Here is a 15865-nt window from a genome sequence, read left to right as displayed (position 1 = left end):
GGAGGATAGAGGAAGTAATTTGGATAATTTGAGTTGTTTTCTTTTTTTTCAATTAAATATATCAACTTCTTTGTTTTTTTTAAATAAAATCTTCAAATTCTCGATATTGAAAATTATTTAATAATTTAATTAAAAGATATATAGTCGAAATATTTTCTATGATTTTAGCGTTTCTATTTATGTGGTTTTAAGGTTGAACAAGAAAATTATAGGAAAAGAAATATTGATTTTCTAGATGGATAGCTATCCAACCATTTACTCGAAAGAAATAATAGAAACGGTTAAAACGGCGGGAAATTTCTCACCTAACGAATAAACCAATGATAAAAAAACACTGTGCTTCCTGATTCAACTGTTACATTTCATCGAGAAATGTTTCTTTATCCACAGTCATCCATCCACGACGAAATAAAACATGGACAGACTCTCGTATCTTCACTTTCTTCTCGCAAAACATGGAACAAGAAATTCGCCATTCTTTTTTCCGCTACATATAGAAAATATGGAAAAAGATATCTCGTAAAAACTTGTTACATCAAGTTTCTAATTTCGTGTTCGATCGAGCATAACTATAACGCAATTCCACATAAATAGATAGAAATTAATTTCATCATATCTTAAATATAACTTGTAATTTTTAATTACAAACCATACAACGAGTATTCAGTATTATTATTACATCTCTTATAAACTAAATTTAAATTTAAATTTATAATTTAAAAATATGTATATATATATAATTATTTTCTTTATCAATTACAATTTCTCGATAATAATCTTTAGCTTTCAACTTTGAAATTCCAAATAAGAACTCTAATTCTAACTAATTATTAGAATTAGTTAGATTCTATTTTATCTACAAGCGATCAACCATCGTCAAATCTAGCAAAAAGATATAAAAAGATAAAAATAAAATATTATTTTCAAATTTTTCCTGACATAATCTTATCAAACTCCTCTTCGTGCTCAGAAGTACTCAGCATGTACGCTGGAAGTGTGAATCCAAGAATCTTATCGAACACAGGTTTAGTTTCCTCTACGTATTCATATGGTTCAGTCTCCTTGGACGCCTCAGTCTTTCCAGAACTCTTGTTAGGTGGTAATTCTCGTTGCACGTAGACCTTCTCACTGGCAGCAGCTTCTGGTTCGATAGGTACATCATCCAGATTTTCAATAACCGACCTGGGAATTTTTTTGCTCGGTTCCTCGCGATTAATTTTTTCCTCGCCTGGTTCTTCCGAAGTCACAAAAGCACATTCCTCTTTTTTGAATCCGTTATCGTCGACACACTGATAGCAAGTCATTTTATCTCTCATTAATTTCTTACAATTGGAACGATCTTCCTTTTGAAATTCCTGAAGAACCTTCTGGATCTCCTCTTTCTTTTTAAATGCATCGTAGAAACCTACATCGCTTTTCTTTGGAGCAGATTTTAACGGTTTTTCCATTACTTCAGATTTGGATTCATCGGAAGTTGGAAATTCTCTTTCGCCGGCTTGATCGGTAATGTAGGAACTTTTATCAGAAGAGTAATCATAACCTTCCTTCTCGTAGGGCAACTTTTGAGTCTCTTTCTTCTCAGATTCATCGTAAGATTTGTCGTTTGATTCTGTTGGGCTGCCAATCGATCTAGATTTCGAGTAAGAGTAGCTTTTATCGCTCGGCTGATATTTATACGAACATTGCTCGGAATTGCTTCCGGTCTTAGGATCTTTGCAGATCTTGCAAGTCATGGAATCTTTCTGAACTTCTTTGCAGTGGCTCGGTTCGATACTTTTGGCAACTTTCTCAGATTCTGACTTAGATTTCTCGTAGCCGGATAAATAATCATCATCGTCGGAGATTAACTTAGAGTTTTGGGAAGCAGCTTGACGATAACTGGGCCTAGATTCGTCATCCTTGAAGTAAGTAGTTAACGGAGAGGAGTGACTCTTGTCGTAGTAGCTTTCAGGAATGGAATAGTCTCTCTTGTATTCCTCGAGTTCGCTTTTAGATCTCTTCTCTTCGTCCTGACTGGACTCACTAGAATCGTCATCTTTGGAAGAACTTGCGGGATATCCAAAACTCTTGGTCCTGCTAAATTTATAAACTTTATCATTTGGCTCATAGGCATACGAGCATCTCTCATAATTTCCACCTGTTTTGGGATCTTTACAGACCGTGCAAGTCTTCGAATCTTTTTGGATCTTCTTGCAATTGCTGGTCGAGTCTTTGTATTCTTCTCGAGATTCCTTTTCTTCTTCCTTGTCTTCTTTATCTTCAGAACTGGAGTGTTCCTCCTTGACTGGTTTAGTTTCAAAATATCTCCTGTTAGATCTTTTCCCATTTTCTTCGGATTCTTTAGGACTTTTGAGAGAGCTAGATTTCGTATAGGTATATTTCTTCTCTGCCGGTTGTCTGATGTAGGTGCATTGCTCGTACTTAGCGTTACTCTTCGTATCTTTGCATACCATGCACATCATGGAATCCTTGATCACCTTCTCACATTTTTCGTTTTTGTTCTTATACTCTGCCGGAACATCGTCTGTGGCCTCTGAAAATATCTTGTCGTTGAACCTGTATGGATTGTCATCTCTTCTGTAATCTTTGAAACCTGGGAACGCCTCGTCAGAGTTGGATCTCCTGTTCCTGAACCTTGAAGGCCTTTGTTCGACATTGCTGGAACCGGTGGAAGGTTGTGAAGCGTAAGAGCACTGCTCGTAGCTGGCCCCATTTTTAGGATTTTTGCATTTGTAGCAGATCATGCTGTCTTTAGCGTCGCTGTCCTTATTCACACGTCTGGTTTTGATCTCTTGGCAATATGGAACGCCAGATTTCATCACCATGTCCTTGTATTTTTGGGAGTCTTTGTCAGTGATGGTGTAGAATGGAGATGATACTTTTTTCAAATTTTTGTTTTCAGTGGGAACCTTCTTGCTGGCCGAAAACGAGAACCAGTCTTTGGGTTTGACGGAATCTGAGGAGTCGAACGCCGCACGATGGTTCCTTCGTGATTCTAAGAAGCTGGCGTAAGATGGAGGAAGAGGTTCTGAAGAGGAGGCAAAGTCGTAAGGAGCTTCGCGGCTTCTACGAATCCATGAATGATCGTCGGTGGATTTGAAGCGATTGTCGTAGATCTTGGCGTTCGCTGACGTCCAACAGATGGCCAAACTTAAGCATATCTGCGTCAGAGAAATTTATCTTTAACTGGGAAAAATATTAAATGATATGGAACTTTAAAATCAATGCTCCAATGATGGTGAATTAAGTAACAATTTTGATCTAAAGGAAAATATTAATTAAAAAAGTAAATTGATTTAATTGAGAAGCGAGGAATCATCAAGCTTTTACAAATTTTTACAAATTTCTCTCGATATGAATCCAGTTAAATATTTATTATCGATAATTCATAATTTCCCTATTTCAAAAATAATTTCTGAAGTGTGAAAAATTTCCAGGTGAAAAGTGAATGGAGACGCAAATGGAAGGCGATGTTACCAAAAGAAATCCATCAAAGGGAAGTGGACGGTTGCAGGAGATCATGATGATCACGATATCGGCGATCAGCGAACACTTATTCCGTTTCCGGTTCCGGTTCGTCGAGCCACATCACTTTCCCATGAAATGATCTCGCCTCCACGAGCAAAGCATTTATATCGACTTGGTGATTCAAAAAGATCGCTGCCCCACCCTTTCAATTTCGCGACAGGTATCTCAGGAGTCAGTGAACAGTAATCAATCAGAAATATTCGAGTCAGCGACCGTAAAAGAACGATGGATATTGTTTGCTCGTCCGTGGCCGTTGGTCGATCATTTCTCTCTCGTTAAGAGAGAGGAAAAAAGTTCAATCACGCAGATAAATAATAGAAAGAAAGTGGAAATATCATTTTAATATTATTTCATCTCGTAGTTTTTAATGAAAGATCAAAAATTCAGGAAAGATCGAGAGAGATTCTTAATTTTGTTCATCCACTTTTGTCGATTATTTTTCTGCTATTTTATTTTAGCTTATTTTCAAATGTTTCCACGCCCGGATTAAAATCGAGATTTAGAATCGAAAGGACACAGCTGACCGATCGCTAACTGTTCACTTTCATTTATGCAATTCCGTTACCGCGATCGATGAAAAAGTTGGGCGACGAACAATGATCTACGAATATTATCCGACCCGAGAAATTTTTCGTCGAAGAAAAAGGGAAGAGGGAAATCTCTTCTGCGTCCTTTTGGGTATGTCTGAAAGAGAATTTAAAGATAAAAAAATTTCATCGCGATGTAAACAAGTATCTTTCAATTTTTATTAGAGACGATTGGAGTTGATCGTGCGATGAAAACGAAAATGGATAATATAAATATCTTGTATAAGGATGTCGAAAATTATCGAGGGTTTTACTCTTCAAAATTATTACGAATACTCTGATATATTCGATTGGAAAACGTTTCTGAAATTCGCAAGAGGCGTGAAGAATCGCAACATTATGAAATAGCGAAAAACAGAGCACTGACTCTTGTACAACAGGTAGAACAATTAGAAACTTTATTTTCAATTTCGTTACGTTGCGTTGGTTTTTATTAAAACTATCGTTATTCTAATTAAAATTCCTCTCCTCGTATGTAGAATGATTCGATTCGATTGCATATTTTTTATTCCTCTGTTCAATTGGATTTTCATTCTTTCAAAATTCTCATTCTTTGAAAGGGAGGTTGCGAGGGTAAACGGAAATGTGAGACACGCGAGGAGGGTTGTTTGTCTTTTCGAAGAAAGGATTGACAGGCGCTGGTTTCATTTTCGTCAAATTTTGTATTATCTTGTTGTTCAACTTCTTGACTTTTCTTTTGTCTTTCGTCGGTTTTTCCGTTTCCGTATTCCGTTTCCGGTAATAGAATACTTCTCCTGCCAAGGTGATCATCGCCAGGGCGAGTCCGAACAGGGTTGCGATGAATACTCCACCTGAAAATTTGTTTTTATTTAATTTAAAAATTTAATTCAACCTCGAATATTCAACATTTCTAAAATGAGCCGCAAAATTTTCAATTTCAAAATTCGGATTCACAGAGACCGACAGACAACTCACCCAAACTCTCCAAAGTGATTCCTTCGTTATCGTCAGAATTCAGACATTGTGCCTTCTGCGATTGGTTCCAATATTTGGAAGCCAGCATTTCAAAGTATCTATCTTTCTGCAAATCCAAAATCCTGCAACGGATGAATGTATACAATATATAATCATCCCTTTAAATATCCTAAATATAAAAACAAACTTTCTGCTTATCTCTTCCTGCAAATGGCTTCCTTGCTGAACAGCAATTGCGTAAGGTTGTTCCGCAAACACTTCTCCAACCTCTGTCAAATTGCAATTCTTCGTTACCTCATACCGTATCTCCGACGAATCGTGGATGAAAGCGAATTCTGCATTTTCGCTTTCTATCACCTGAACCGATGCAAAAAAAGCAATAGTTTCAGACAACGATTTATATCATACTTGATTCGATAGTTTTGCACCTTTCGAAAACCCTCCACTGAATTTGCAACTGGACCGACTTGTGTGATCGCTTGCAATATGTGGCCGTATTGTTCCTTGATAGGATAATCCCAGACTCGATACTCTACCTCGTCACTTGTATTGTTTAATGTGATTTCTTTCCATACGCTAATTGGAATATGAAATTGAGAAGAATTATTGAAAATTTGATACTTTTAATGTTAATGTTTTACTTTAAAATTTATCGATAATTTTATTCTTTTTTTAATCTGCTATTAAACTTTTTTACTTTCAGTGAACTTACGTGTACAACTTATCCTCTGCATTCTTCATATTTATAAAATACTGATGCTGACTAGAATTAGCCACGACAGTGTAATTGATTCTAGATTGTCTGGCTAATTGTTCCAAGGATTGCACAGGAGACTGAAACAATACACGATATATTGAGAATATTAGTCCTCATTTTCAAGATCGAAAGGTATGTACATTCTCAATCAAAAGTCTCCAGTTACATTTTTTACTAGAAATGAAAATTGGATAAATTTTTCTATAAAATTAATGAAAAATAAAATTATTCAAATAATTATTTCTTAAAGCTTTTGTTTTAATGAGAATAATTTTGAAAACCTGCATTCTTTCCACAGTAAGGAAAGCAGCTAAATTAGCAGTGAATGTAGCCAACATTAAAACAACGAATAACCAATAAGCAGCAACCAGTATCCTGCTTGATAATGCTTTGGGTGCCTCGCCGCCACCTTGGGGTGTGAAAGACGTCAAGGCGAACCAGAAACTCTCCTTCAACGTGAATTCTCTAAACACAGAATATAATTAACATAATCATTATTGATTAAGTAATTGCTTTGTCTTTATGACAATCATTAACGATAAGATATAGTGGTCATTAAGGGTGATTTATAGTAATCTTGATCTAATTCCAGCAAATGAAAGATATTGACGCGAGCATTACTATAATAATAATAATAATAATAATAATAATTGATCTAAATTTCCACTGATGAGACTTTGATAATTTTTATAATAATTTTTAATGATTAAAATTTTAGAAATTTTAAAGTTATTACCGACAAGGATACGGATACAGTTGTTTATTATTCCTGGCGCTATAAGGAGAATATTTGTCAAGTATCCAAATCATGATGCCGGTTAATGTTAAAGCTCCTACGATGCTTAACCACACTTCGACTTTGAGTACCGTCATAAATTTGAAAAGGGATGGTTTGCGGACAGGTTTCCTCATTACTTATAGTAAAAAATTAGAAAAAAAAATCGTATAATGTAAAAGTTTGTTGATATTTAAATTAAAAATAATTATATTATTTACCAATTAATAAGCCGGATTGTTCGAAATAAGGGGCGACGAAATCTATCACTTCCTCGCGTTCTGAAGTCATTGTCAATGCAGCAACTATGATATCTGTCTCCTAAAAAAAAATAATTAAAAAAAAAAAGAAAGTAAAACGTAATAAAAAAATAAAATAAAGAAATATAAAGAAATGAATTCATAAAAGAAGAATATTAACTTGACAAAATTGATTTGGAAAAATTGAAGAAGATGATGTTTTAACTACTAAGAGGTATGCAAGGTTGCAGAGTTATAGGCGCCATCGAGTTCAATATATTAAGAAAATTTTGATATTTCTTTAATAAGATGAAAAAAAAAAAAAATAAAAGTAAAATGTGATAAATAAAAAATAATAATATTAAGAATTTGATAGAAAGTTTATGAAAATAATGTATAATTATACAAGAAGATTTGCATGATTGGATGCAGATTCACAGATGCCATGAAATTCAGTGTACAAATCTTACTCCTTTAGCTAGATCACCAATCAAACCATTCCATTGTCCATTAGGTAATTTCTTGCCAAACTGTCGATCTTGAGGTACGACAAGATCATAATCAAATTGCATCTCCTCCGATAATTTCTTCACAAAATCTATGCAATATCCATCCCACATATCATTTCCATTCTCATTTTTCATAACTTTTCCAGTCGCTGGATCGATTTTAGGTATTATCCAAGGCACTGACTAATACAATTTTAATACCTGTATTAATTAATTAACGTTTACAAATTCACAATGAAATTAAATGAAATTTGTTTATTAATTACAGGAGTAATTCCAATTCGAAAGAATCTTTTAGCGGGTAATATCTTTTTATTCTCTGCTTCTCTTATCTTTTCATTTCTCGTCCAAGTGGCTAACGGTTCCAATAATCCATTCTCAAGAATTTCCAATTCTATTTCAGCTTTATACGTGATCATTCCTTTCTCCGACCAATACTCAAATGTATCGTTGCCTCCTAGTTTCTGTGGCAAATTGAATGTTTTCTTCAATTTCCAACGATCTTTATTTTGCACAATTTTAAACTGGTGACTTACGGCAAGTATATTCTTGTTAAACGCCTCAATCGTGACATTTGAACTTTGATTCTTGTTTGAAAAGCATTTGCCACTTTTTGGCTCCACGCTAATACCTGATGCCTGAAGTTCGCTCATCAGACTCACGATGAGGCCTACTAATCGTTTAAAATAATTCGAAAATATCTACAGAACCATCGCAAGATTAAACAAAATTATTCTAATTATCAAAGAGACTATGCAAAACTATAGAAAAACTCTCAAGTACTTTAATATCTGAAGGACAGTTGCAAAGGGATTCACCAATCAATTTACAACAAACGTCCATCTTCATCCATAGAACCGTGATGGAAACGTTCAACTGTAAGTCTCCATTGATATATTTAAAATCCTTATAGCTGTTATCGGTGAAAATCAATTTCCATATCCCATTTCTCTTGACCAACCCTCCTTGCACGGCCTAAACAATTTTTAAGTTAAAAAAAATAATATTGGAAACAAAATTTTTAATTTTCTCGCAAGAAGGCATAACACAAATGTTTAGAATTCTCTCTACCGTTTTGAAGAAATCCTCCATCTTGGCTGTACTGGCATAGATAGCGTAATAGGACGGTGATGGCCTCATACTCTTGATCTTCGAGACCGTTTTCTCGGTGAATTCGTCGATCACGATTAATCTTAAGATCGAATTTCCGATCAAATAGTAGAGACTCTGATTCAACTCTATTAAAAGAAATGTGTCGATTTTCAAACAAAATTTGGGAAAAAGTTACCAAGCTACCTCTTTCATCCTCGAAGATCAGAGCAACGTCAGTGGCGTTTTTCAACATCAAAAGATCATCGATCGCTTGGATGTACGGGTTTATGTTGCTGTCACCCCGTTTGTATATTATTCCATTCTCGTCGGCCATGATCCGAAGATTATCCCACCCGGTCCAGGTCATGTCGAGTACGATACTGATTCCCTTAAATAAGGCAGCACATACTGCAAGTTGATTTTAACAAAACAAGAATAAGAACGGATCGTGTTCAAAATATCATATTGCGCAGCTAATGTTGTTAATATAAATGAAACGATCATAGAAATTAATTATGTTGAATTAAAAGAAAATTTGTTCAATAGTTTGAAATGTTTGAAATGTTTTGGGTATTTTCTAGAGATCTAGAGATCTTAGAGAGGATTAAAAATTATCCAATGTTAATTTTAATATAATTTTAAATGTTTAAGGATGTTAAATTTTCGGATAAGCTGCTTTTGAAGAATATTTTTAACTTCTTAACCTTTCTTGAAGCTAGCGTCTATATTCGAACGTTCAACTTCGATTGTAGAAATATGAACAGAGATGATGTCGTTGCCATAATTCTTTTCTGCCTGTGGTAGGGCTTCGTTCAAAATGTTTAAAATCGATTTATCCGGTTCTTCTATCACTATCACTGTAAAAAAATAAAATTGTGATGTAAATTAAGGGGGGAAAAAATTATTTACAATAAGATTATTTATATAATCTTTTAATTAAAATGGGAAGAAAATATTATATGCGGTATAAATTAATGAAAAAGGAAAAAATTATTGACAGGTATAATTTTTCAAGTAAAATAATTCATAAGGAAATATCCTAATCGTACATCGGTGCACATATTGGTATTAAAAGAATATGCAATTTCATCAAACACGCGATCCATTTATATTTCTGATTAATAGTTATTTCTTAAATTGTTCCACGTGGTTTCGTCACGAGAGATCAGATCTAATCGATCAATAATTATCCACACATTAAATGTAAATTATTATTTTTGATTTAAAAAAGATAATACGATATATACATATTTTTTTATAAATAACAAAAAACGTATGATATTGTGTTATCCGAATCCGATCTTTCTCTTTTAATTTCTCCTCCGTCGTTATTAATCACTCTTGTAAATCTTCTTTCTATGTCAAGGACCAGAGATTGACCGAGTCGGCGCAGGAGATGCGGAAGGTTTCAAGTCAGACAGGTTCGTCACGTGAATAATTCAACAATAGTACAGCAACCTTTCCGTATCGATGTATCGATGAACCAATCAAAATTTCATGCCATCGTGCAATCAATGTTTAACTCGTGTATTTAATTTCGTATCACCGTGCAATATTGTACGAAGAAAAGAAAAATAATAAATCTTCTAAAGCGACTTCGAATCATGTGTTATCTATTTATAAAAAAATCGTTCTGTGACAAATGATACGAAAGAAAAATAATAAATTCTGAACAATACAAACGGACGATCAATCATCATCGTACCAAGGAATTATCTAAAGAAGTTTTCAATCATCATCTATTTAGCAAAGCAAAATCAAGAATTTATATAATATATAATATATAAAAATTAAATGCATCCCAAAAGCAGAACCTAAAAGCGTGAAAAAGAGAACAAAATCAAAAGTAAGCATAATATTTCATACAAAAGAATAATACCTGATTTTACAAAAATCAAACATCGAACATTTAATATCATTTTAAAATGAAAAAAAAAAAATTATATCAAATCAAAATTCATCATGTAGACTTACACATGTTCATGGGTACTTGAGAAATGGAAACACCAAGAAATGTAAGCAGCAATGCACACACTGCAACTAGAGTCGTGGACATGGCTGAGGAGAATGGAGTCGGTACCGGATGGACGAACGCCTTCCGCGGAAACAGGTAGACAAGCCTGAGGACACTGTCGACAACGATAACCACGCCTGCGCCCGCCAGCTCCCTTATGAATATTACACCCTCGTCCATCAAAGTATAGTCCTTGTTCCCCGCTAAATGCATTTTGATTATGTTGAGGCACGATGTCACATCTTGACACGGGTCCCTTCCATCTTGGCCATCGATTTATCGCTGACGTCTGCCAAGGATTACCAACCTGAGTCGATGGTTGCAACTTGCGAATAGATTTTGCGAATAAGTTGGTTGGATCGTTGGAGGATGCTGAAAGAGAACACCATTTGTACTTAGTGGAATTGGATTGAAGAAAAGTTTACAAAAGTTGCATAAAAGTTGTTCGAGAATGCTTATTAAATATAAAAGTTATATCAAGTTTTATTAAGGGAAAATTTCGTTGCACGTATTAAATTTAAGAAATATATTTAAAGCAATTTTTTAACGATAATGTAAATATATTTTTATTTATCTTAATTACGAAACAAAGTCTCGATCTTGGTGGTGAATTATATCTTATAATATTTCACGTTTAATTACATTTTGTTTCTATGAATTACCAAGTTGCACATTTGTACCTGTGATTTCTTTTGCATGTGAATCGCAAAAGAATAAATGATCGATACGCACATTATTGATTCGCCTTGGACGTAATGCATTTGTTCGGTAACAGTTAACAGAGGAAGCCTGTAATCAGGAATCGTTGGTTGAAAACTAACTTCTAGTTTTCTAATCGATAATTGATTGTATCGCGATGTGACCCATTCCTTCGCAGTTGAATTCGCGAAATTCGATCGTTATTTTCATGACCGCTCGACGATAAAATTCCCTTTAACCGCGTCCATCGAAATCATTCCATCGAATCCAATTCTTCGATTGAATCTCAGATCAAGTGAAGAAAGGAGAAGAAAAAAAAAAAAGAAAAAGAAGAAGAAAGAAAACGAAGCAGATGATAGAATCGTGTTTCTCGATCGACGAGTCTCAGCCACGATGAACGTCACGTTTTCCCATTATCAGTTCTGATCATGGTCTAAGGTTGATTAATTTCCATGGTTGAGGAAACCTGTGAATCGATGGTGCGCGGTTACAAAGGAATAATGAGGATCGAGATTGCTCCGCAGATGTTCCCGAGGCCAGCTGAAGCGAAATGCTTCAATAGTTCTCGCACTATTTTTAAATATATTTCAGATGTCCTTTATGCAAACGCAATCTCGAAGAACCTGCCCCTATTGTTTCTCACTGTTTCTCTCTTTCTTTAGAAGTTGCGTTACAAGTTTAGACTTGATATCGTTGTGAAAGTACGTTTGAAAAAATTCGAAATAAAATTTACGATCGATTTGTCTGTTGAGTTTCTATTTTAAAAAATTGGTAAAAAATTACCTTGGCATCGATGAGTTTAAAATAAGAAAAAGAAAGTCTTGAGGCGGGCTTTTACTTCACGTTAGAAATCAACGATAGTTCAAAGATATTTGAAATTATAGTGAGAATATTTTCTGATAAAGAAAGTATCATTTTTCTTTGAAAAGATGTAAAATTTATTTATTACTATGACAAAAAGATAGAAATAATCGAACGGAAGAAAGCGCCACATCGTGTCCACCGAATGAACTTTCTTGCCACAAGTGTCGCATTTCGCTGTAAGATGTCGTTGCGTGTGCACAGGATGCGTACGTTAAAAGACAATTCCGATTATCATTCCGTGTGTTTCATTGGACTTTATGAATCGGCGTATTGCGTTACGTCATGCACTGGCTTGCATAATGCAATACAAGATTTTTATCGTTACGTGAATTAAAATTAATGCAACCAAGGAAGGAATTCTATGTGAAGGGCCGGTAAAACAGAAAGCGATATCATCGTTCAATTCGTAAATAAATGCTTCGGTTTATCGTCAAACATAGAAAGCTGTATTTTCAGTTATTTTTAAGATATCCTTTCTGATTCAAGTTTAATTTGTTGTTGTTAAAAGTGCGGTTAAACTTATCCTTTGCAAAAATGAATAAACAGTAAAGAACTTGAAACGAGATGTTTAATTTGACTCGTCATAACTGTATCTACAAATTATGCCCGCTTTCAACATTCCATGGTGAGTGAGCGGATCTTAAAGAAATGTTTAAAAAATACGTGCAGGATGGCAGTACAGGCATTTCCATCACTAACGTATCCCACCGAAGAGTTTCGGTATATTTTTCTTGCATAATTTAGTTCACCAGACGCTGCAGTTCTTTTAATCGGCGCCGATTTTCGGCCTAAAATACTGCTCCAGTTTCATGAAAAATGGAACATGTAATCCCTTCACGATTTTTTTCTGCTTCTGCAAACGTGCTATGTACCACGAAATATTCATACATATAAACGCACCGTAACTATTTTCAAATATATATAATTATTGCCCATGAAAATTATTTTTTATATCGGCATATAAAATTCAAATTATAGTCTATTAAGTGTAAAATTCAAATTACAGTCTATAATTGAAGGAAAATTAGGGCAAGGCGAGTTAAAACATGTGCGTGAGAAGTGACTTTGTATTAATAGGAAAGAATATTTGCATGATACAATAATGCAAATGCGTTCATACGAGCGACTGATACACAATTTAACTACCGTTACGGGACACTTCGTCGAAGAGAAGTGGCGTCAATCGAACGAAGAAATACGGAAACGAGAAAAAGAGAGGAAGCGGCGGAAAGAACACACGCGCGAGAACGTGTGCATTAGAAACGAAATGCACGCGTCAAAACGTATTACAATTTCACGCACGAAAAGTTACACGAAAAGGTTCGTGGAACGCGAGCCAGTACAACGGATTACACCCTGTACAGAGAATGAGTTGCGGTGGAATTGTGGACAATTTTGTCGGAACAAGTTAACGTGAATGAACGAATTATTTTACAAACTTCTGTTTCCGTGAACGAGTAGATGTGACGAGAATTTGGAAGAAAGTTAAACCGTGAAGATATCACGCGGTGAGGAAAGAAAGGAGGAAAGAATAGAATTTTATTCAAGAAGCGCTCTAATGCGGGAAGTACAGGCTCGGTGATTTCCGGATGCAATCGGTTGTTTCCGGCACGGCCGCCCTCCCGAACTAAAACCATTCATTCGATGGAGAGCGAGAGGCGAAGGATTGAACGGAGAACGGGATAGGAAGGTGGTAGGTGGAAACGAGAGTTCCCGAGGAAGAAGGATGGAGAAAGTGAGTGAGCGAGTGAATGAGAGGCGAGCAGAGGAAAGAGTAAGAGGAAAGGAGAAGGAAAGCAGTGTGGCAGGGTAGAGAGGCAAAGAGAATACATGAGAGAGGTAGGCTCGGCCGATTCGAGAAGGCTGGCAGGCTGCTGGTAGGCAAGAGTAAGAAAGCGAGGGAGCATACTGGCTGGCAGAGGCAGACTGGCCGGCCGTGCGCTGTAGTTAACAGAACTGCTAGCAAATCGGCAGCAGATGTGGCCAGTTAGCTCTGTGCTGTGTTCTCGTTCGGATCTCGGTGTTCCGTATATTTCGATGACTGACTGAACCCGCAGTCGATAGTAGCGACATTAGCTATCGATTGTCGAGCGTGATCCTCGTCGTCGCGACACATATCGAAATTGAAAGAACGATGCAAGAGTGAATGCGAGAAAAAGCTAACATAATCAATGACAAGTCGTGGCAAAGTGAAAACAATTTAGTTTTGCGAATATAATATCGACGTATAGCATAGAGCAAGACGAAATTGGATAGGATAAACGACAAGGGGAACAATTACGGTCTATCGAGAAGAAAATCACAACGTAGAGAGAAGAGGAGAGAACAAATCGAATGGAACAGTCGGTCGCGCGCCAGCACCAAGAACGCAGTGACCGTCGTACCTGTCCGTCGGTGGCCGAAGACTTGTCCGATCGAGACTCGGGAGTGATGTGGCAACGTTGCTGGTGGCTCGCGAGTGGAGGAGTCAGTCGTTGCTCGGCTGTTCTATCGTAGTCTGTGTCTGACAGTGCAGTGTCGCTGCCAATAGAACCGCGAGGGCCCGTCAGGGCCCACGAACAACGCGAACAGCACCGCGATAAACACCGCGGTCAAGATGACATATTTAAGAAAAATAAGAACGAATTACATCACGAGTATCGAAGGGACAATCATACAAACACGTCGTTCTTCATTGCTACGATAGCGCATGTTCACGTTGTTTATTACCATCATAAAATAGCTCGAGAGAAGAGAGAGTTTCATGACTTGCGAGAGAGTAACAGTGTTTCGAAGCGTACAATCGCTGTGTGACGCGCGTATTCGTTGTATATACACATCCGTTTCGAGTCGCTACAAGCGGGTTTTCTTCGAACCTTTGTAGAAGTTCCTAAAGTGCGTGCGTACGGTTTTACACGGCTGCTACTCGAATGTCGAGAAACGAATGAGTGCGTGAATCGTGACAACATCGTGTCGAAGTGTACAGAGAGTACTCAGAGAGAGAGTGAGAGAGAATCCGTCTCTCTTTCTCTCGCATCCCGTAGAGACCGTGGTCGGACTTTACGCCGTCGTACGCGCTTCTCCCCTCCCCCTTAATAGACTGCTTCTTTCTCCCTCTCTCTCGCTGAAGGCCAATTTATCTATCCCGTCGGCCGTACGTCTGTCTTAGTCTATACCATTCCTGTCTGTGCGCTGGCAGAGTTTTCACTGGCGCGACACGGCACGGCACGCGCGCACGGTACGACACGTAAACGAAACCGGCTGTCCAGGCGAATCGGGAGTGTCAAAGATCCGAAAAATCACGGGCATGGGAACAGTGTGTGCCATGGACTGAAAAATAGTGCGGGACCCGTTGTCTCGTGCTTACCGCCGTCCAAAGAAGATCTTGCATTTCATCCGGTGCGTGCTTGTGTGTTCCTTTACACCAAAGGAGGAAGAGAGGTTAGGTTAGGCTAGGACTCGCGTCACCCCTGGCCACAGTCCGTCCTTGTCTCTCTTTCACTTGGTTCCCCTACCTCTCTTTCTCTGGCATACAACGAAGAGGAACGCAGACACAAGAGTCCAGACCGATTATACACACATACACACACACGCACGCACGCACACATATATACGCAGGACAATTGGGGAAAGAGGAGGAAAACACAAATGCCGATCGCCCGTGGAATTCTGGTCGCTGGAACTGCGGCTCATTGCTGGTCTTCCGCCGCTGGCATGCTTCGATTCCTCGCTAGACTTTCAGGTTAGCACGCAATCCATCTCTTATTCGTTGGACGGTATGTCTTCGACGTTGACGGCTGCATTGTCGATTATTTTTCGTTTCGAAGGGAAAAAGCTACATGCCGCGCACACGAGGGGAGCCGCGACAGGGAAAAACTAACGACGA

General features: G+C 37.1%; 3 protein-coding genes and 1 long non-coding RNA gene across 7 annotated transcripts in view; 2 read left to right on the top strand and 2 right to left on the bottom strand.

Annotated features, from left to right (window-relative positions):
• Nucleotides 1–97: 97 nt before the first annotated feature.
• LOC108000247 (uncharacterized) lies at nucleotides 98–3173 on the bottom strand (the record flags this gene model as incomplete). The annotated part of the gene is made up of 1 exon (XM_028667977.2): nucleotides 98–3173. A coding segment is annotated over one exon (2250 nt), but the record flags the coding sequence as incomplete, so codon positions are not given.
• Nucleotides 3174–4353: 1180 nt separating this feature from the next.
• Nucleotides 4354–11080, top strand: LOC108000388 (uncharacterized). The gene is made up of 6 exons (XR_001766524.3): nucleotides 4354–4495; nucleotides 5755–5940; nucleotides 6107–7632; nucleotides 7735–8209; nucleotides 9790–10269; nucleotides 10392–11080. It is a non-coding gene; the product is annotated as an uncharacterized LOC108000388 (long non-coding RNA).
• On the bottom strand, nucleotides 4488–14502 carry LOC108000386 (ionotropic receptor 25a). 3 transcript variants are annotated; one of them, XM_062086553.1, is made up of 16 exons: nucleotides 10398–10650; nucleotides 9128–9280; nucleotides 8628–8831; nucleotides 8403–8569; nucleotides 8115–8306; nucleotides 7868–8032; nucleotides 7598–7795; nucleotides 7293–7514; nucleotides 6805–6904; nucleotides 6545–6722; nucleotides 6090–6273; nucleotides 5764–5885; nucleotides 5480–5627; nucleotides 5239–5408; nucleotides 5052–5173; nucleotides 4488–4927 (listed from the first exon to the last, which is right to left on the bottom strand). In XM_062086553.1, the coding sequence occupies exons 1-16, from the start codon at nucleotides 10648–10650 to the stop codon at nucleotides 4662–4664; spliced, it is 2844 nt and encodes a 947-aa protein (XP_061942537.1). In that variant the 3' UTR covers nucleotides 4488–4661. The 3 variants fall into 3 exon arrangements, with proteins under 3 accessions (XP_061942537.1, XP_061942538.1, XP_061942536.1); XM_062086554.1 differs by lacking the exon at nucleotides 10398–10650 and adding an exon at nucleotides 14385–14502 and having other exon boundaries at nucleotides 7598–8032; XM_062086552.1 differs by having other exon boundaries at nucleotides 7598–8032.
• Nucleotides 13344–15865, top strand: part of LOC108000387 (uncharacterized) — a 45999-nt gene continuing 43477 nt past the window's right edge. For both annotated transcript variants that reach the window (XM_062086573.1, XM_062086575.1), the window contains exon 1: nucleotides 13344–15721. In XM_062086573.1, coding sequence (XP_061942557.1) covers nucleotides 15628–15721 — 94 coding nt within the window. In that variant the 5' untranslated portion in view covers nucleotides 13344–15627. The remainder of the gene's footprint in view (nucleotides 15722–15865) is intronic.

This window comes from Apis cerana, linkage group LG16, assembly GCF_029169275.1.
Source record: "Apis cerana isolate GH-2021 linkage group LG16, AcerK_1.0, whole genome shotgun sequence".
Taxonomy (NCBI): Eukaryota; Metazoa; Arthropoda; class Insecta; order Hymenoptera; family Apidae; genus Apis; species Apis cerana.
This window is presented reverse-complemented; position numbering and strand designations above follow the sequence as displayed.